We start from the raw sequence: 21,661 nt of genomic DNA on the forward strand, positions 1-21,661 counted from the left end.
GTTACAAAGGCAGACGGTTGTTTCTGCCTGTGACTGAAGTGAGAGGAGTGTTCTCCCTGCGTGACGGCAGACAGGAGAGAAAGAACCATGGGTTTGTAATCAAGAGGGACACACCTCTCTGTAAAACATACTAGCTTTAGTTACAAGCACTTGGATCCCATCCAGGCCTCTCAAATGGGAACAGTGCAGCTCTACTGGCCAAGTACTCCCTCATCCTTCAGTGGCAAAATGGTCTTCTGTACATGTGAGATGTTCATTGTCTAGTAGAGGCAAACAGCTGACTAAGCACTTGGCTCAAGTAGACCGGGTACAGTTGAAAGCCAGCAACATAACAATAAACAATAGCAATATATGACTGTGGCCTTACACCAGGCTTTTCATCTGCAGATAACACCTCCTAGCTCTCCTGTAGGGCTTTTCATCAGGAGAGCTCAAAGCACTTTACAAAGGAGCTCAGTATCATTATTCTCATTGTGCAGATGGGGAAACTGAAGTAATCTGTCCAAAGTCATGCAGGGAACAGAACTCAGGTCTCCCGAGTTCCAGTCCAGTGCTCTAATCACTAGGCCAGGTTATACCCACTTACTTGCGGATGGGGAAAGACACAGGAGGGACAAGTGGCTCATCCAAGGTGGCACAGCAAGTTAGTGGCAGATCTACATCCCACATTCCCTCACTCCTAGACTTGTTCTCAAGCCACTCAACCACAGCTGCCCCTACAGCTAACAAGCCTTAGGGATCCCAGCCTGACAGTGAAAAAAGACAACTTGGAACCAATATGAAATTTTTGTGATGTGGGTTAGGGTACAAACCACAGTAACTATCAGGAAGGATTTGAAATCAAGCCCAAAGCTCCCTGCTCAGAGACATCATGACAAGGAAGGCAAATAAACTGGAAAGGGAGAATGTAAGAACTATAACGGAAGGAAAAAGGGAACAAGTGAAATCCTAGGGAGGGAACCGTTTTCAGAGACATTCACTAGGGAAACCTCCTTTTATGGAATTCAGCTGAAAGTTTAGGTCAAACAAATCCTTGGGGCTAGAATTTGGAACTGCTCAGCCTGTACCTGCAATCCTGCTTTGTCAGTGTTGTCGATACACAATGCTAATGACCGGAAAAACTTGACTATCGTATCGTCACTCCTGTGCATTACAAAGGCTCGCTGCGGTCCAGAACAAAGTTAACTTACCAGCATTCAGGTGACACTCTTTAATCTGGAACTGGAGCTCGTTTTCATTTGGAATATCCTTCCACGTGGCAAGGAAGACCTGGCGTTCTACATACAGGAAAGACAACGGTCAGTGTCCCACCCTCCTGGTTCTCTGAACTACCCACAGTGCCATTCCCAAGAGTCACTGCAGAAGGACATGCTGCAGAGATAGAAGAGGCCTGCCGGGTCGCATCTAGTCCATCCCTCGGGGTCTAGTTCAAGAGTGTTCCCTACAACACGTTGGCTAGCAATTTGTCTAGCCTAGTTTTACTGAAAGCAGCAAAGTTTTGAAGACCATTTGGATCTGTTCCCAATGTCTTTGCTGCAGCAGACTTTCACGAGTCAGGAGCAGGTGGGGTTTGTTGGGAAGAGCCCACAGCTCAGAATACGAGAACCACGTCATGCAGGATCTCCCTTTCCCAGCAGCAAAAAGGCCAAACGTAGAACCCAGCTACGATTCCGTTTTCCAGGCACCTTCTCCACCTCTGATGTAAAAGCAGACTATTGAACAGGAGAGAACATGAAGAAGGGGTTACAGTGTAAGATTTATGGGCTAAACCCTGGTCCCACTGAAGTCAATGAACAACTTCCATGAGAGCAGGATTTGGCACAGCGTACCTATGCTTGGCAGGTATAGTCAGACCAGAGGAGGGATGTTCTGGAAATGCAACTGCTTTGAATAGCAACGGCAGGAGAGCAGGGACTGGCTAACTACGCTGCCCTGGCATTCCAGTACAGATGGGTCTCTGCTACAGACGGACTGGCATCAAGCTGTGCCTTGTCAGGACGCTGTACTCCGCCTGCCCGCGTGACTCTCCAAAGAGCAGAGGGATGCTGACCAAACAGTACTTACCCATTTTGCCGTCCTCCACGAAAAGCACGTTGAGAGGAATAAGGCAGCTGAAGTAGAAGACGTCGATGCTATTTTTCACAGCCACCTGGCAGGAAAAGAAACAGGAGAATTAGGGCATTTTCTGTAGCGTGCTGGGGATGGACAGGGACATTGTCCTCGGGAGTTCGTGCGTTTCTAGGGGTGGTGATCTTTAACGGCCCTGCCTGGAGGTGAAGGCCAGCTGTGCACACTGGGTACGTGGAGACGCTGCTAAGCCTGGAAGAATGTCTCTCAGCAGGTGCAAAGAGTGCACCCAGCCTACTCCTTCATCAGTTCTCACTCCCCTCCAGTGAGCACTTCACTGTGCCAGCCGCTGTGGGCTCACAGCTAGTGGCCTCATGCTCATTTCTTATTCCGCCCTCATTTCCCATTACTCCTACCCCCCCACGCTAATCTATTCTGGCTGCATGCAGGCACTCTGTCATTTCACGCCCCAGTCCGCAGATGGGCTTTTTAACCTTTTATTCATGTCCCCTCCCTCCTATTTGCAACCTGGCCCTTTCTGCACCCAACCTGTGTGTTCTACAATCTCAACTGGCTAGGCTCACACTCCCCTTTCCATCTCCCTGTCCTCCTCCTCCCCGCCACTCCCCTCCACACAGATTTCTTGGTTTCTCTTTTCTCAGTCTAGCCTCGCTCTGAATACTCCATAGCCTGAAGCCGGTCTCCTGTCTCCAACATCCCCTCTCCCTTTCTCCTGCATTGAATGTAATTTCTTTGTTGCAGCATGTAGGTGGAGTTTGGGCACAGACTCCATTTGCTGGTTCATAGTCGGACGGCCACTAACTCCGGACGCTCCCTTTTGCGCTGCATTTGGACGTGTCTCGGCAACACCTTGCTAACGCTGCTTAGCATGTATATTGCCACGTTTGTCAGATTACCTCGGTGTGCCTCACAAGGCTGCATTTTTCAAATCGGGACACTGAAGCCCAACGGCTAAGTGACTTGCCTGAGGTCACACAGCATGTAAGTGCCGGAATCAGGAATACAACCCAGATCCCCTACTCTCACCTCACTACCCCCATCTACCACACTTCCAGCTTCCTCTCCTTTTAACCCTTGACACCTCCTGTGCGTCACACGCACACAGAGAAGACCAATAGTGCAGTTTACTCCAGGGTAAGGGGGACATTTAACACACTTTTGCAGCAGTGCCTGAATTCCTTGGTGTTTAGCGGCTTTACCCTGGGGAAAGCTGTAAATGTCACTATGGTGGTAGCTGACTGAGTCAACAGCTCTGCACTGGGCTCAAAGGAACAGGATCTGCTTTATAGCAACTGGGGGAGGGCAATCAATGGGTGAAAAGTTTAATTGCCAACACCCCCTTAAATTCGCACAGCTGAAGAGAGGTACATGATTGCCTCTTAGCACTACCAAGAAGTCAGTCTGCATAGGACTGACTGCTTTTTGCTCACCAGGAGAGTGACCTCACTTGAGTTTTGCCTTGATGAGGCTTAAGGCAATAGTAGAGGCAAACCAAAGGTCCAGGAAAACGTATTGTCATAACTGAGGTCAGGAGTGTTGCCTTTTATTTCTCCCTCTCCCACTCTCTGCCCACACCACACAATGTCACTGGAACAGAGTTTAGCAGATATCTGCAATTCCTTGGAATATGTGAATCCTAATCCAGGCATTGGATAGACGGTATTGAATGGAAAATGCATACCATCTCGTTATGGGCTGTGGCTGGGATATGTAAAGACGCTTGAATGTCAACAGGAATTGAAAAGGAGGACTTGTGGCACCTTCGAGACTAACAAATTTATTTGAGCATAAGCTTTCGTGAACTACAGCTCACTTCATCACCTCACTCCCTGAAGATCCTGGGGAAACCAGATTAATCTGTGGATTAATCTGGTTCACCCACTGTGTTTGTATTTCAGTTAGGTGACCAGTTAGAGGATTCATAGCCAGTGGTGAACCAGATTAATCCACAGATTCAAAATTAAAGACCTCTGTGTTTTGTCTGCAGAATAAAATTCCCATGTATTCTGTAGGGCCTATTTAGAAATAAAACTAATCCCAGTAGAAATAGCTGTTGATAAAGGAGAGGAGGGGGTGATGGGAAATCTGAACACACCAATCAGTTGGTTTGGAATACATGCAAGGAAATAAGGTCAGCGTTCTGAACAACTGAAAATTATTTTGGAGCACTTGGGAGTGTCCCTGGAAAGCAGAGAAAACCAGGAGATTTGCATGTGACAGAACTTGTTTTTTCCACATCTTTTGTTGTTGTTGTTGTTGATGATGAAAAAGGGTGTATATTTAATTCACACAGTGAGAAAAGATCTTTTAAAAGCAGGGCTTAGTTAAAACCATTACACCTTGTCATACACCGATTGCTGACATCACATGCTGGCAGGTTCGAAGGTTGAGAGGCAGATGGAAGATTATATTCAGTTCTTGCCATCACTTTAGAGAGATCTAAACAAACTAGGTGGCTTTCAGAGAGGTGCAAATTAACTGGGACTGGAAGGAACGACTTATCCAAGCTAAACATGTGAGGTTTGGCTAAACGATCTGGGGGGTGGGAGGGGAGAGAGGTGTCTATAAATACAGGAAGAGTGTAGCCAGCCAGGAGGGAAATGGGGGTAACACTGGGTATAAACTAGGGAGTAATGGGATTGAACCGAAGCTGGAAAAAGTTTGGCTAAATGTCTGGGAAAACGACAGTGAAATCTATTAAGCGGCATGTTAATCTCCTGAGGAATAGGGCCGCTCCAATGCTCGAGGCATTTTAAATTGGTCTTGACTCTGCACTAGTAAGACGTACTATAGTGAGCAATGCTGCATGGCAGGGGGACTCTATCTTCCCTAGCTCTGATTTCTATGATTAACAGCAGTGTTTATTCTACAGTAACAGAGATTCATTAGTTTTTGTAGCTAACTGTTGCTGTTATACAACAGCAGCAGCTTACAACAGGGGCCGGGGAAAGAGCTTCCTTTCCCTCCAGGCACAGATCTAGAGGAACACACCAAATTAACATGCTGATCTTGGCTTCTGCAGTTACACAAGTGCTATAAAAAGGTATCTGTTGACCTCCCTCTCAACTCTGCGACGACGTGTACTGAGCCAGCCGTGCTTGCTGCACTCTGTTGAGCCCGATGATTCTGATGCAGCACAGTGCATTGGAGCACCATTTCCTCCTGACACCACACACAAGCAGCCCAGCGTGCTCTCTAGCCCAGCGTGCATCACAGGGTTCACTGATGACATCACTTGCAAAACCATTCAGCATCTCTAATGAAAACCTCTGCAATCAGCCTTCACAAGCAGCCTTTGCAAACCCGGAGCAGCGCTGACATGAGAGGGGTAATCCTGCTAGTGCTCAAGCTCCCAGTTGTGACACAATAAGTCCTGGTTTATTTTACAAGGTTTATGCTACATATCACCAGGCACTTCCTTCTGTAGGGCAAGGCTTCAAGAGAAAAATCTGTCAGAGCCTGGACCCATGATAGCCAATAAAAATCTCTCTCCCTTACCCTCCCACCCCCTTTTCCCTCGGAGGCTGTGGGTGGCTCAAGAGACTGGAGCAGTGATGTGGAGTTTCATGAGTGCTAGGTCATTTTGTCTGAGCTTCAGCCAGCTGGTTTGGAGCCTTCTGATGGCAGTTTGCGAGAGATGAGGCTGACAGTCTCAGTACAGGGCCTAGCGGGCAAGTGTCCACAGGCCAGAAACCAGAGGGAGGCCCAAGAACAGATTGCTCTCCTCTCTGATCCCAGAGAGAGAGGCTAGCCCTAAGAGGAACACATTGGGAGTGGGGAAGGGTTTGTGCTGTACCCATTCCATGGAGCAAGAACTTTACATTTCTGGAGATGTTACCCCAGCACCTTTCCCAAGTAGGACATTTAGACACAAACGGAACAGCTTCCCCATGCGGCTGTGCACCAGTCTTCAAGAATACTGCAAACCTTTGGTCTGGGAGCAGGTCTCAAGAGTGCCTGGGGATTTCTGATCTCTGGTCCCTGCTCTAGATGGCATCTGATGCACTTCTGTGTCAGTTGCGCAAACCACGCAAAGTTACAGGGGTTAGCTGCAGCTTGCTGCAGACAGCAGGGCTATCTACAAAGGAGGAAGGTTATTAAAAACAAGGCTCTGCGGGCCAGAGACCACAGCCCACATACCTGCCATTGCTCCCGTATTGCTGTATATGCTCAGCAGGGCAGTGTCTGACACATACCATCACACACACTATTACAAGCTCTTCCAAGAAAACTTGAATTCTCCTGGCCAGAATAGCCTCCTTTCTTCTGTTCTGAAAGGTTCTCTTAACTCCTCTTTTATCTAAGTTTTCCCCTGACAGGTATGGTGCTTTTACAAGCAAGGACGACTATGGGCTAGTCACCCGACAGGAAGTTCCCCAAACGACCTCAAAAAATTCTTCACAACCTGCTTCATTCAGCTGCCTCCCTGTAGCCTTGTATAACAGCACTTTGCTTGACACACTCAGAAGGAATTTCCATTCATCTTCAATAATCCCACTCATCCAGACAAACGTTCCACAGGAGCTTGTGGATCCAAATAGGGCTCACCCTTCAGAGAAATTTGCCTGCCTGTAGTGTGTAATTAAGAATGTACTAGCGCTTTCAGCCTCAACCTCTTCTGAGAGAGACCGCCTGGTACACCTTGGTTGAAGCTGGCTTTCCATTTGCAACCTGGTTTGAAAGGGGGGGGGGGGGGAGAAACACCCTCTCTTCTCTTTATAGTCTCTTGTTTGGCAGAATTCAAAGTCTTTTGCAAAAACAAAGGGGACAGGTTTCATTTGTTCAGACACAAATGGACAGTTTGTAATGGACACAAATCAGACATCAAGAATTATAACATTCAAAAACCAGTCAGAGAACACTTCAATCTCTCCGGTCACTCGATTACAGACCTGAGAGTGGCTATCCTTCAACAAAAAAACTTCAGAAACAGACTTCAGCGAGAGACTGCTGAATTGGAATTAATTTGCAAACTGGATACAATTAACTTAGGCTTGAATAGAGACTGGGAGTGGATGAGTCATTACACAAAGTAAGGTTTCAGAGTAGCAGCCGTGTTCGTTTCTTTTTGCGAATACAGACTGAGTACTTGTGGCACCTTAGAGACTAACAAATTTATTTGAGCATAAGCTTTCGTGAGCATCCGATGAAGTGAGCTGTAGCTCACGAAAGCTTATGCTCAAATAAATTTGTTAGTCTCTAAGGTGCCACAAGTACTCCGTTTCTTTTTGTTCAGACAGACGTTCCTGTGATGCTCTAACACTGAAAAGGTCTCACCTGGGCAAAACCTGTGCCAGGCACCCAACTGCTCAGAGCTTGCTGAGTTGTGCCCCTTTGGCACTTTGAGCTGTCGCCTGAAAGAGCATCCGCTGTAGAAACAAACCGTTGGGATTCGTGTTTGCTTGCTTTACTGTGTCTGAACTCTTTCACAGCAGGAGGACATCAGAACGCTGACAGCTGGCAGCTGCTGTTCTAGGGCGTGTAATGCTAATTTCTTAGACACCGTGGGTGTGCAATGCTTAAAAAACGAAATCAAACCCAAACTACATTAGGACTAAAACGAAGCTCTAAAGATGGGTGTGGAAGCACTCACCATGCCCTGTAATGCTGTGTACTCAGTAAAGAACGCACCCTGGGAATACCAAGGCTGAATTAAGGACTGTACACCTATGTCCAGTGATGAGCTGCCAAAAATCTTAATGGGTTCCCTCCTCACCCCATGAGGGGGTTGTTGCCCACCCCTGCCCCCCGGGACTCCTGCCCCATCCAACCCCCCCGCATTCTTTGACGCCCGCCCCCCCAGGACCCCGACCCATCCACCCCCCACCGGGTCCCCTGACTGCCCCTAGAACTGGGCAGGAGGGTCTTGTGGGCCACCGTAGTGAGTGCCCACCCCACCCCTAAGAGCCAGAGGCACCTGCCAGGGGGCAAGGTGGGGAGTCCCGGTGGTGCTTACCTGGGGCAGCTCCCAGGAAGCATCTGGCAGGTCCCTCTGGCTCCTAGGGGTGGGGAAGCGTAGCTGGGGGGGGGAGCAGGGGGAGTGGCCGCTCCCCCCACTGATCACATCAAAAGTGGCACCTTCGGCGCCAACTCCCTGGGTGCTCCAGGGCTGGAACCCCCATGGGGAAAATTGGTGGGTGCAGAGCCCCCACCGGCAGCTCCCCGCCCCATCCCTGGCCCCAGCTCACCTCCGTACCACCTCCGCCCCCGAATGCGCCGCCCCGCTCTGCTTTTCCGACCCCCTCCTTCCCGCCAATCAGTTGTTCGGCGGGAAGCCGGGGCGGGCTGAGAAGCAGGCAGCGGTTTCCTGCTCAGGCCCAGGGAGGCGGAGGTGAGCTGGGACGGGGAGCGGTTCCCCTGTGCCCCCCCCCCCGGGTTACCTGCTGAGGCACGGGCGACCCTCCCCCCCCAGCTCACCTCCGCCTCCCTGGGCCGGAGCGCGAAGCCGCCACCTGCTTCTCAGCCCGCCCCCGCTTCCCGCGCCAACAGCTGATTGGTGGGGAGCCTGGGGTGAGGGGCGGAGAAGCAGAGTGGGGCGGCACGTTCAGGGGAGGAGGCGGAGGGGAGGTGAGGTGAGCTGGGGACGGGGGTGGGGCAGGGAGCTGCCGGTGGGTGCTCTGCACCCACCAAATTTTCCCCTTGGGTGCTCCAGGGCTGGAGCGCCCGTGGAGTCGGTGCCTAAGGCGCCACTTTTGGCCGGTTAAATTTAGAAGCCCTTTCAGAACCGGTTCTCCCTCGCGGAACAACCGGTTCTAAAAGGGCTTCTAAATTTAATAGCCGGTTCTAGCGACCCAGTGCGAACCGGCTCCAGCTCACCGCTGCCTACGTCCTAGGATACATCTTCGCTGCAGCTGGCTCTGCGCTTCCCAGCCTAAGCAGACAGATACGTGTTTGCATGGGTCTGCCTACCCACGGCGGAAAGCACGCTCCCCCTTGCAGCGTAGATATACCCAGAGTTTGCATCAGAGCGCCTTACAGTCACGATGTCATCAAGGCGAGAACTTTCTTTTCCAGGACCTACATCACCTCTGCCAGCACAAGGCCACGGTTTATTTCCATGACCACGTCTGCAGCCAGAAACTTCACATGAATGCTCTCTACTTCCCCTCGTGTTATTTGATGGGTTCGGTTCACAGGATCCTACAGCATTTGACAGCCGCTGATTGCCGCCTGCTCTACCTAGAAGCAGGAATCCTGAGCTCAGGCAGCAGACTGGAGTGCCCGGAGCGCCCAGGCTGGATGCCATGCCCTTGGCTGCAGCTGTCATGTCCTGAAATACTGTTTGCGTCAATGTCAGGGAACAGTAAATCAGTGGAAGGAAGGTTAGGCTCTCATGTGCGTCTGGCTCTATTGTAACTTCCAAAGCACATTTTATTGTATCAAATGTGCTGCATCTCATATCAATGAGGACAGGTCTGGGAAACTGAGGGAACCTGCTGCAGACTCGAGTCTGTGCTCTGGGTGTTAACTACCCACAACGGACGCTTTCAGGGGTGATTTCTTCCCCTCCTCATTGGGCTATGGCTCTCACCGTAGGGAGCTAGAAAGGCCAAGGCAATGAAACTGATTAAGCACCTATCTCTTCAAGGCATGAAATAAAGCTGATGCTCAGCAGCAGGGTTTGGTTTTGACCTGGGTCTGAAGGTAAAAAAGGGTAATGAAGTGCAAGAGGGAGCACTTTTTACTTGCTTGACTCAACATAGCTGGAGATCATACCTGATTGTGGTTAAAACAATACATGGATCTGTGGTAGGTACTGGGAGAATTTGGGTTCTATTCCCAACTACCACTGACTCCCCACTGTGACCATGAGCAAATCCCCACCTCTGTGCCTCAGTTTCCCTTCTATAAAACAGTGGGGAACGGTACCCACCTAAACAAAGGACTTCAAAAAAGGATCCAGCTAACTAGCATTAGCAGCACATCTTTACTGATGGGCCCTGCCAATTTTCTCCCACAAAGGTCCTTCCTTTTCAGATATATAGACACAAAGGGACAGTTTAACCTACCACCAAAATATAGCCAGTTCTGGGGTGGAACATGACAGCTGTTTAACAGCACACAACATCAGACAACAGTTTAGGGCAGGAAGAGCAGAATACAGTACCCAGATGAAACCACTGGGGTCAACTGCAATTTGGCCAAGACAGGAGCTAACACATCTCTTGCAAAAAGTGCCACAAGCAGTCAATATTTTGGATACAAGACTAAGGCTGATCCAGAGAACACTCCCCTCCAGCAGCACAATGCCTCCTAACGTACTGAGGAACTGGGTCAGCCCCTAGTGGATCGTCATTACCCCTTTCTGTAGTGTTTGGGTTTCCCTAGATTTCTCTGCCAAGCTCCAACCAGGTTCAGCCCTGCTTGGCTTGTGAGATGTGACAAGATCACAGAGCCCTGCCTGGAACCTCCACCATGTGCTTGTCAGGACCTCTACCTTCATGTATGTCTTTCCAGGAGGGAGTCTTAGCGTCTCCTCCAACCCTCCGAGAAGGGTTAACAATTCCCCAAACCTGCCCCCTCCCCCCCGGCACCATGGAACTAACCTAACACACGCTCAACACTCAGTCAATTAGTCACTTAGAAGAGATATTTGTTTTTTCTGTCTCTCCTCTCAGAACTGAATCGGTTTGCTGAGGCTAAAGCAGTTTCCTTGCTTATGAAAGCACTCAATGCCTTCCCACATAACCTCCTCTCTTCATGTACTTGTACGGTCCCCTTTATCACAGCACCGGATCCCCTCACATGTTAATAAAATTATCTTCAACATCCCCATGAGGCAGGGAAGTATCCCCAAAGTGATTAGCCCATGGTTGTACAGGGAGTGCTGGGAACTAAACCCAGGTCTCCTGATCGCCAGTGGCTTACCTAGAAGGTTAGCCTTCTTCCAAGGAGAGTATTGCACCTTCGCTTGACCCTTGAACGGGAGGTTTCACTACACTCTTCAAATGCAAACGCAGTTTGGAGGAAACAACTGAAAATTGTTCTACATTTCACAGTGCTTTGCAGTATCACTATCCATGAAGAAATGCAGCAATTGGCAACACAATCACTACAAATGTGTGCCAGCCGAGTCAGAAGAATTTTAAAATATTGAAGTCGTGCGCTCGGCTGGTAGCTCACCAGCTGCGCTGAACAAGCCCCGGTGATTGATAGAAGGTAACGCCAAGGAATGGAACACATCCATGGTCGATGTAGAATCTTAAAATCCCAAGAGAACCCCAATGCTCCAGGCACAAGTAGGTACATTAAGGCTCTTTGATTTGTTCTAGCTTGTTTCTTATTAAATCATCCAGTGCAGGCAGTTACTGTTGGGATAGAGAGCTGCAAATCTCCAGGGTGGCAGCCGGGAGCCCGTAGCCTTTAGCACACAGCTGAGCTGGGGTGGACTAGATGACCTCCTGAGGTTTCTTCCAACTCTAACCTTCTATGATTCTAGGTCTATGTAGTAGCAAGTCAGACCTGGCAGTTTTCTGAAACTCTCCCCTACTATAGCATTTTGGGGTTACCAGGCTAGACTAGCCACCATCATTACTACCTCTGCATTGTCTAGACCAGTGGTTCTCAACCTATTTCTCAAAGTGCTAGCTGGGCCGCAGGTTGAGAACCACAGTGTCCTCCCCTCCACCCCCCAAACTCCTGTGCTCAGCATCCTCTGCCCAGAGACCCCTCCGGCGTGGGGGGCAGCCAGGACCCTACTCCCCAGACTCCGCCAGGACCTTGCTGTGTGGCAGCCAGCTGCCCGGACCCCGAGCCCCACCACAGGGAGCAGCCAGGACCCAGACCCCAAGCCCTGCCATATGGGGCTGGGTGGCAGCTGGGAGCCTGTAGCCTTTAGCACACAGCTGAGCAGGCTGCGGGTTGAGAAGGAAAATTTTGGGAAAATTACTAGTACAGACGCAGCCTTAAAGCCCTGTCTATATTGGAGCCAATTGTGCCAGCCACAACCATGATTGCAAGTTTTAAAAGGAAGCAAGTTTTACGGTGCTGGCAGAACTATGTGGAACAACCGGCAAACGTGGTTGTATTCAGCATGGAAATTCAGAATGGACAGCAATGTATGAGCTAAAGCTGTACTTCAGGTTACCCCTCCAGCAGAGATTAAGTGCTCCTTTGGAACGATAAATCCAGGCCAAATATGGATGCAAAGCTCAGTAAAATGAGATCTGGGTGCAACTCTAATGGGAAACTATTTTAAATATTCACAAGTACTACTACACAGTCAATGGTAAATATGTTCTTCGCTGTTAAACACCCTCAGTGGACTAAACAGTGTTATAACATGGCTTATTCTTGCCCTTGTGGACAGAAACGCAGTCTAAATTTCGACCAGAGTTAAGACTTGGTTCCTGAACATGGTTAGAACATTTTATTCTGCCCACACAAGTAAAAAGACAACCCAGGTTTTAACACAGCTGGGCCACAAGACAGTGGATTTCGTAGCGCACACAGGCTCTGGACTATACCTGGTTTTAGCTAGCCCAGAATTCTGGGTCAGATGGTAAGTGAGACACAGCCCACACACAGCTCATCATTTTCAAGTGACAGAAGGCACTGAATTTTAGAAGCATTTACTCATTTCATGGTTCAGCAGCTGCAGTTGTCTTGAACATAAAAAAAACCTCATGAAGTATCCCGTATATCGGGACAGGACACTGCAACACTTGCAATTCCTCCCACAGCTGCTCGGCATAATGCAGAAGTTACAACATCGAGGGGATTTCTGAACTACCCTTGAATGGGGGTGTATTAGGACTGGGGCTTCACTTTGGTACAGGACAGTTCCCGGCAGGTATTCCAGCATGGCTTTTTTTATTCCAAATCTGGCTCTGGTCTGGAGAGGATTAATGGATTTATTTTTTTTTTAACCACCACAGGCTCTCATTGCAGAACTACTACCGTATCCCATGTGCACTGAGACTCGAAAAAGCAACTGCCCCAGCGATCTCCAGGGGAGATGCAACTGCCACTTGGGTTCCACACCTTGCTCCAAGGTGGGGAAAGAAAAATAGAAGCCGATCAAGTCTGCATTTTATTGGCCTGCTGTCAACCCAGGGCCTCTGAAGGCCAACTCATCACTGGCACCTTTGGGCACTGTTAGAAGAGCCTAGCAGATACCACTGGATTTAGCCAGCGCTGTGCGGTGGTGAGATCAAGCCAAATGCCAGGTGGCCTATGAAAGGCCGAGTAAGTAATTTGAAAATGTTTCTAAGCAACCAGCACGGATGGATATTAACAAAACGAGAACTAAGTCATGAAGATCTCATTTAGCAACAGATACTCTTAAAAAGGATCATTTCAAGAGCAGCTCTCTTTTGGGGGAATGTAACAGGGATATAAATACAATGTACCATAGTGGGGTCTGGAGTCCGTTTAAGTCTATAGGGCCGAGATGCTTCTGTATTTACATCTGGCTTCATCCTTTAAGGGTCAATCAAACTTTGCCACAATGGCTGATGAACTTGGCTGCCTGTTCCCATCAGCAGAATGCAATCATTTTCAATATAAGGTTGAAAGTGAGGAGGGAAGGAGGGTGCTATCCTTTATCATACACGGCAGGACTATTGGTAAACACAGTCTGGAAGGCTGTTAATGCCATGTGTGGACCCTGACTGCATCCTGCATAACTAGATCTCTTAACATTTAGTTCTCCCTTCTCTAATATGTTGGTTTTTGTTAATGTGTTAAGTGTTTTGATCACTTTCGCTGATTAGGAAAGAGGTAAAAATTAAACTGCATGTAGTGAAGAAGACGACATTCTAATAAAATTACAACATGAACAGGACAAACTCATTACTTCTGAAATTGTTGCCTGCAGAATGAACCACTAGTGTTTGAAGTTTTTAGTTCACATGCCATGGGAATTTAGAGATGAGTTTGGTTGCCTGAGGACTTATTTTTCTGTTACTGCAACAAAAACGGAGAATAAAAAAATGAAATTAAGGGCCTTAAAGTTCAAACAAATCCTGTACATGGCACTCCTAACAATTCCATGCACAGAAAATCACATGCAATAGCGCACTCAACTTACTGAGAGTTTTCTTTATTCAATGAAAATAGGTGTAGAGAAATACAAAAGTGTCTATATTTTGCTATAAATTGCTCTCTCAGTAAGGCTACTATCCAAGTGATTTCTGTAGGATGTTTTAAAAGTCGTTATTTCTGGGGGAAAACACAAAGAATGCCATTCCAGAGTTTGGTGCTGTCAGCGCAATGACAGATCTCCATCAATTCAACTGCTGTATGGAGAGTAACAATAGTACTTTTTAACTTGGCTTCTGTTACCAACGTGAGTCAACTCTCAGCTGAGAGAGATACTATTACTCCATATGGCAGCTTCCCTGATTGTAAAAGGGCAGCCAACTTGTGTGGCAATGAGGTAGCTAGTCAACGAGCAAGCAGATCTGGCACTTATGAATGCTCTGCTTATTTCCAAATAAGGCAGATGGAGGTTTCCACATACGTTTCCTCTCTGCTTTATTCTTGTAGCATTTTCTGCTAGAAACAAACTGCATTCTGATCTCTTTGGAGGTTTCATGGTAACCCAACTATTTCATCTCCTTTCTGATCAATGGAAGCAGTGGCTTCCGTGTGCGTTTGTGGTTTATGGGACACCCCTTCATGTCCAAAGCCATGTCTGGAAGGTCTAGGACTCGCTCATTCTGTCCCCATGAGTTAGTGTTCATAACAGCTGAACCAAACAGATGTAATTACCACCTTGACATGCCTAGCTATTCCTGGTCCTGGGGAATCTGTGATCCTGTATGGGTCTCCGACACCATGGTGCAAAATGCTGCACCTACTCCCTCTGTGGAATGGATTCCAAGGGCATTAGCAACTCCCCTGCCCCGCCCTCCTTCTCTCTAAGCAGGAAAGGCCCCCACATGAGAGCTATCCCGTGCGGCTCATCCACATACTCCTGTGACTTTGCCAAGGGGCTGTGGGGTAAGGGGCCTGTTCATCTCTGCTCCACTCATCCAGAAGCAGCTATTGCATCACTCTTGATGTGATGCCAATTCGGAGCCTCAGGAACCAAGCTGTGGAGCTATTTCTAGCTGTTTGCCCGAAGACTTATTAATAAGTCATAAGCTACAGAGCGGAACAGTCAAGAGAAGGAAACTGTTGTTCAGGCAGATGAAAGTTACAATTTAATCATTGCGTTTTTTTTTTAAACCCTGGAGGGAGTAAGTATTCTCTCTACATGGGAAGTGCTCCACTCTGTCTGGGCCCCTAATGCAAATGGAGACCAAACCAATGGGATATATATATATATTCAGACCCACTTCATCCCAATCTCCCCAGCCCCAGATCAAGTCACTGAGATGTGTGCGCTGTGAAACTGATTATTTGCATCTACTGGGATACGAGAAGTCTCTACCCAGGAGACGCACTGGGGAACCACTAACCAGTCAGCTTCCAGGAAACAGGGAGCTACTGCAGACTCTGGCAATGGGGCAAAACTCCATTCTGTTTGACAGCTGCATCTGCCTGACAGGTGAGGTGAATGCAACATAGATAAACCTAGCAGTGCCAAGACCCCAGAATCTCCACTGAAATATCTGACCCCAAGCTGCACTAAGGGATGCTGTGAGGCCCCCTGGAGGGAGAATTGCTTTACCAACCCCTGTATTACACTGAGAAGTAAGGGCCGAAGAAAGGAAATATACAAAACAGCTTCATTAATTTAACTTTAACAACCCCATACCCTCTGTTTTCTGGACCATAGCTCTTTGGGGCAGAGAAAGTACCAATGAGGAAGCACCACTTAAAACTAGCAGTGCTAGATAAATATTTAATCACTTCAGCAGCAGCCATCTTTCCTGTGGGTTCCTTTATTCTTTCACGTTAAGACATCATCTCCAGATGTTCGTGGCTCTGCCTCTCCTTTACAGCCTGGCTCTTGGCAAGCCTAGCAAATCCCCACCCTGCCCTCTCAACTAGCTCCATATGCATGTTGTCTGGAGCGCATCTGAATCTGCTGTATTCACGCAGCTCCAAGAGGGCCGGCTTATTTACTGCCAATACGAACAGATACAACACAAGGGAGTCACTCCTTGGGGGAGATTAAACAAGATGGGTATTCCCCTTTCGGAGGAGGAAAGATAGCAAACCCAGCCTCCCTCATTCATCGGATAATCTGCATAGCCTTGCACAACTGTCTAGTGCACATGACTTTTCAGTACTGTACAGTAACTCCGCATGGCATCTGGGCTCTGCAGAACTTCCATGCTTCACTGGCCAACTTCCCCAGTTTTGTTCAGGAGCTCCTGTGTTCATCATTCACCACAAGCCGCCACTTTACAGAGGCCACAACCCCACACCAGACGTGACAGAGGGCAGATGTTCTCACGCAGTGTGGCTTGGATCCGAGGTTAAAAGGGTTATGTTTTCCTGCTATAAAGGTGCTGGGAGGAAGGGGTATTAAAATATCACAGAGGAACATGTTTTAACTCCATATAATCAGAAGAGCACACAGCCTTTGGAGAAGGTGTTAAATACAAGCCTTGAGAGTGACTAGCCCAGTTCCCAGGGCAAAGCCTGGCTCTGGTAACTACATTCTGCCTCCCCCGTACAGTTCCAATTAACCAAGGAATCATCTTCGCCTCTGTCCTACACCGTGCAGCCTAGCTGTACGCTCTTGGCCATGTTCCACCCAAGAGGTGGCTGCACTGCATGTCAGATTAGGTTTGCAAAGTACTTCAGGATCTTTCCGATGAGAGGGGACCTAGATCACCCCTAGAGTGCTACAAACCCCCCCTCCCCACCATTTCCAACAGATTTCTGGCCAGAAGGCCACACTGCCCGCCCCTGAGAAGCCATTGCTCAGCATTTCAGTGAACTTCCGGATTCCTAGGTCGAGGAGCCCCAAAAGAGGGCCTCCAGTAGAAGCGGGAGGAAGACAACTGAGGTGTGAGCCCCCAATGCAGCATCAGATGCTCCTTACCTGGAGGTTGTTGAGAGGCTCCATTTTCATGACAGGTCCCAAGGTGTTGAGGGGAAGGGAGACGTCAATGCTTTGGTTTGGCATCAGCGGAGTATGAATGGCCAGAGGAGTGCTGGGGATAACTCCAAAGCTGGGCAAGAGAAAGCCAGAGGGTGTTCACACAGCGCTGAATTTCTGAGAGCCCTATATGCGACGTAGTCACTTATTTTAAAGAGAAGGGGGTCAGGGACTGATGTCCCAAAGGTTCTCTCTGCTCTCCATTTTAGCGTGGGCTGGCCTAGCTTACTGCCTTTCCTGAGATGTGCCCCACTGTGATTTAGGGGAGAGGGAAATGGGTAACAATTGGCATCAAGGTGGTTTCTTGAAATAGGACAATGCACATGGACTTGAGTCTCGTTGTCTCCCTGAAAACAGGCCCACCCTAGCCAAGAGAGATTATCTGCTGGCAACATTTCCATTCTCTCTCCCATGGGGCCAGTCTAATTGCTGAGTAGCGGCCTGCCCTGCAAGGAACAGCTCACTAGCACGTGAATTCAGAAGGGCTGGAAGGAAGGCTCACGCCCTGGGACAAACACACTTCACTTTCACCAGAGAAGTAGGCAGACAGGCAGCTGTGGACCTTGTGTCAAAGCTAGGAGCAAAGGACAGAGATGCAAGAACTAGTACAGCGCAGGGAGAGGACATCCATGAAACTTCTAACCAAAGAGGAATCAGCAGTTTGCACCAGTACTGCTACAAAGCAAGGCAGTTCTCAGCACTGCCAGGTGGCTGGTTTTGGATGGGTGCTGGTTCTCTGATTTACTTTATACCCTAACTGGGGAAGCACACGGCCAAAGCAGATGGGATTTACACTCACTCATCCCACTCCGGCTCAGACACATTTTAACCCCACGTGTCCTACTTAGTGGCAGGGTTTATATGGTACACGTTTCACCTCCATACTCTGCAATGGCTTGTTCGCAAGTGCAATTCAAGATGTTAGATTGGATTGAGACTGGTTATGTTAGTGACCAGGTCTCTCCTTATGTACTCGTCTCAGCAGTTCAGATCAGCTGGGGCATCTAAGCAAATGCTCCTTGAATTTGAACTCCAGGGAGCTGGAGGTAGGATATTCTCAGCAAGGGACCTTCTATCCTAACTTTGCTTTCCCAGTTTATCTGACCTTCAGGGTATGTAACAGGGTATGTAAGCCTTGGTGATCTACTCTTGGGCCTTCCTTTGAGGGAAAGGTGGGCTGCATTTCCCTGCCAAGTGGGGAAGAGACCATGGTGATGGGTGCACTAGAAAAGCTCGGAGTTCTCTTTGCATTGGCTGACACACGCTTGTTGAAGGGATAACAAGCACCCAGAGCTCCGATGGATGCATTGTAAATTAAAAAATAAATGCTGTGGTACTGTGTGTGGGGAAGAGAATCTTCCTGCTCACAGGACTTGTATCACTGCTATGGCTCAACGGCAGGGGAACAGGCCACACGATGTATATTGAAACAGAAAGGGCAATCAAGATAGCTGGGAACAAGGAGGAAATGGGAAGAAAGAAAAAACAGCAGCAAGAGCAGGGAGGGGAGAAAGCTCATTCCCCTCACTGGCACCCACCACAGTCTTCCTGACCAGACGCTTCTTGCATGGAACCTTTTAACCTGGCTGCCCCCTCTGTGGCCATGCTGTCCTGAAGAACTGTTCTTGAATCTCTACCCACACAGTTGATCCCACTAGTCTGGCTGCCTCTCTGCTGACCATCTTCATCCCAAGCTTCAAATTACACAGTGCTCCAGAGTCCAGACAGACATACCCGCATCACCCAAAATCTGAAAGTCAGTGACTGGCGGAGGAGGGGAACTTTAGGAGGGTTGGGGTGGGCCAAGTGTGGCATTTCCAAAGGCACAGGGAGTCAGCTGAGATAGGAGGGGAGACCGCTTGGGATTCTGATGGGAAGGAGAGGGTGAGACCACCAAAACCAATTTCCAGCTGCACTGGACCAATAAGGAAGCGGAATTGTTTGGATTGGCCAGAGAATCCACACCTAATTTAAGGAATACAAGTCGATCTGCTGCAAAAGCAGTACATGCTGGTCCACTGTGCCTCACGAAATACACACTACCTATGTCCGAACATCTTCCAGGGGAGTGTAATACCAAAGTGCGTTTAAACAGGGCTTTATACAGTGGGAGGCTCTGGCAGCAGGTAAAGTCTCCGGCAGGTGGAGGCAGCAGGGAATATCTCCGTCGGGAGGGAATGGCTCTGGCAGCTCCCCACAGCTGGAGCCTGAAAGGTAGTTACACATCGCAGTGGGGATGCAGCCTGCTTTTCACTGCAGTGTGTAGCTACATGTACCCTACATGCCACCACCAGTGTAGACAAGGCCATGATTGCCGCAAGGGAGAGAGGATTCCAGTGCATCTTGGCAGCGATTTTTCCCTTCCTCTAGAAGGCCGCTCTTAAGAAATGAGGAATCTGCATGCTGGAATGAGAGCACTTTAATCAGAATGGGCCTTTACAATCTTGACAGTGACTCAGTGTTCCCATGACACATCACTCAGCGTAAGCGATGGCAGACCACTCCACGTACCCTCTCTCTGACTAAGGCAGGTACAAATGTGAAAGAGACAAGAGCGGGGATTCCACTAACAGGGCACTTTGCTGTTCACAAACCTGCCCTCACAAAGAGATCTGTACGCTCTAGACATTCTACTACACAAGTGGCAGCTCCTTCCAGCAAAGTGATTTCGCTACCCACTGTGCTTACCATAAGCTATTTCACCCGGTGATTTGTTCACTGACAATATTTGTTCACTTAAATAACTATTTAAAAAGACCTGCGTTTCCAGACAGTTTAGGTCTTGTGTGGATGCTGCGTTCCCTCCCAACTCAATTTGGAAATGCAGTCATTCGTCGACTCACTGGGGACGGTTACATCTGCTGACTCAGCAGCCTGTCAGCTTAGCCGCACTTGGCTAAGGCTTTACCAGCTATAAAAACACGCTTCAGCCTTACTAATCCAGGGGCTGTTTCAAAACATCACTGAAATGTAAAAAGGGAAAACTGCAGCTTCAGCACTAGAAGAAAGAGGGGACCATATGCTCGCTTGCTCACCAGGGCAGGGCAGCCTGTAGAGAGCAGATTGTATTAAAAACACCAAGGATGCATCAATCAATCTATGATATTTTCAGTTGTATTTCATACAACCCATAGCCAGAACTTGTCAGCACATCATATTAAACATTCACTCTCAGGACTGAAATATACATGTACATCGGGGCCTGTTTGGGTCTTTAAAATTGTTCCTTACAGATCTACCCCTGAGCAGGTGCCAGCAGCATAAATGATTTCAGGTGGCCACAGTCAGACTGCACTCTACTAACTAAGGGGTAGCATTTCCCCCACTCTATACACTCACCTAAGCCAGTTAGATTCTCAGTTGGGTTATTACGGGCTGTACTGCGGCTTTGCCCTGAGATGAACTCATTTTCGGGTGGATGAATGTCTCAGATGCACATGCTACGGTTACTAGACATACAGGGTGCAGTTTTCAAAGCCACCCGATACTGGCCTAACTCTACTTCTTCTGAAACCAATGGAAGTTTTACTATTGACTTCGTGGGGAGAACTTTTGGGCCAACACAGAGCACTCTTGAAAGTCCCACACACAGCAGGTATGAGCCTTCTCAAAAAAGTTCACCATCTCCAGCATTTAACCTAACGAAGCAATCTAGGCCTCTAGGTAGAACATGTACACAGTTCTTGCTCTGACTGCATGCAGACAAGGTGAAGAAGAGAAATCTCAACAAGATGTGGGGTATGCTTTGACTCTCACTGTGCTGGTGACCTGCACCCATGGATAATAAGTACAGGTAACTAACGATACCATAAACTGAAGAGGTTTTAATGACAAATCATTGCCATTAAATTTTTTCATTGTATTAGTGTCGATCTAGGAACATTTTCTGTGGAAGTTTTAGAACAGTTGTTTGCCCCTCTTTATCTTCTAACCCTTCACATGCTGTTCAGCCAGTAAATGGAAGATGATTTAGTTAGCAAGGGGCCAATGGTAGCCCGCAGATGACTAACCGGATAGATCAAGAAGGCTAGTTTAATCCTTTTTAGTGGTATGGGACTTACAACATGCAGCCAATGAAACAGCCCATGAGAGTGTCTGGATTTGATTTAAATCACACAATACCAATGAAAATTGTGCCCTAGAGGATCATGAACAGCAGACTGGGAACCACAAGTCACTCACGCCCATGTCTAGAACTGGGAAACTGAGCCAGGAGCCTGGCTGAGCCAGGAGCCTTTCTAGGACATTGCCACTTTCCTGCCAAGGGCATGTGGATTTCTTACCTGTTCTTATTAAACTGAATCGCAAAGTCAGTCATGTGCTGCAAAGCCTTGTTGGTGAAGTTCATCTCCATATAGATGTGTCCCTGCCTGTGAGTGAATGTCCCAGAGATCTCCAGTCCTTTAGCCTTCACTGCTGGCAGCCAAACCTGAAATACAACAAGAAATCCTGCTCAGCACCAGTACAGCCCAGCTTGGAGACACCCAGTGAACCCTATGGAGTTTTTAAACATTTCAAAGAAAGGTCATGAGTTGTGCAATCCATTCATTCAGCAACTGTTACAGCGTCCAT

The 21,661-nt window shown here is 48.4% G+C and overlaps 1 protein-coding gene across 14 annotated transcripts in view; it reads right to left on the reverse strand.

The window, feature by feature from the left end:
- AP2B1 (adaptor related protein complex 2 subunit beta 1) overlaps window positions 1-21,661 on the reverse strand; it is a 100,701-nt gene that overhangs the window by 15,403 nt on the left and 63,637 nt on the right. For 13 of the 14 annotated variants that reach the window (XM_043499704.1, XM_038376000.2, XM_038375995.2 and 10 more), the window contains 4 exons: window positions 21,373-21,518; window positions 17,033-17,162; window positions 2,065-2,149; window positions 1,191-1,277 (listed from right to left, as the gene is read on the reverse strand). In XM_043499704.1, the coding sequence (XP_043355639.1) occupies window positions 1,191-1,277; window positions 2,065-2,149; window positions 17,033-17,162; window positions 21,373-21,518 (448 nt within the window). Of the gene's footprint in view, window positions 1-1,190; window positions 1,278-2,064; window positions 2,150-17,032; window positions 17,163-18,427; window positions 20,139-21,372; window positions 21,519-21,661 lie in introns of those variants that run through there. The other variant, XM_043499706.1, reaches the window with a different exon arrangement.

Source organism: Dermochelys coriacea, chromosome 17, assembly GCF_009764565.3.
Source record: "Dermochelys coriacea isolate rDerCor1 chromosome 17, rDerCor1.pri.v4, whole genome shotgun sequence".
Lineage (NCBI taxonomy): Eukaryota > Metazoa > Chordata > Testudines > Dermochelyidae > Dermochelys > Dermochelys coriacea.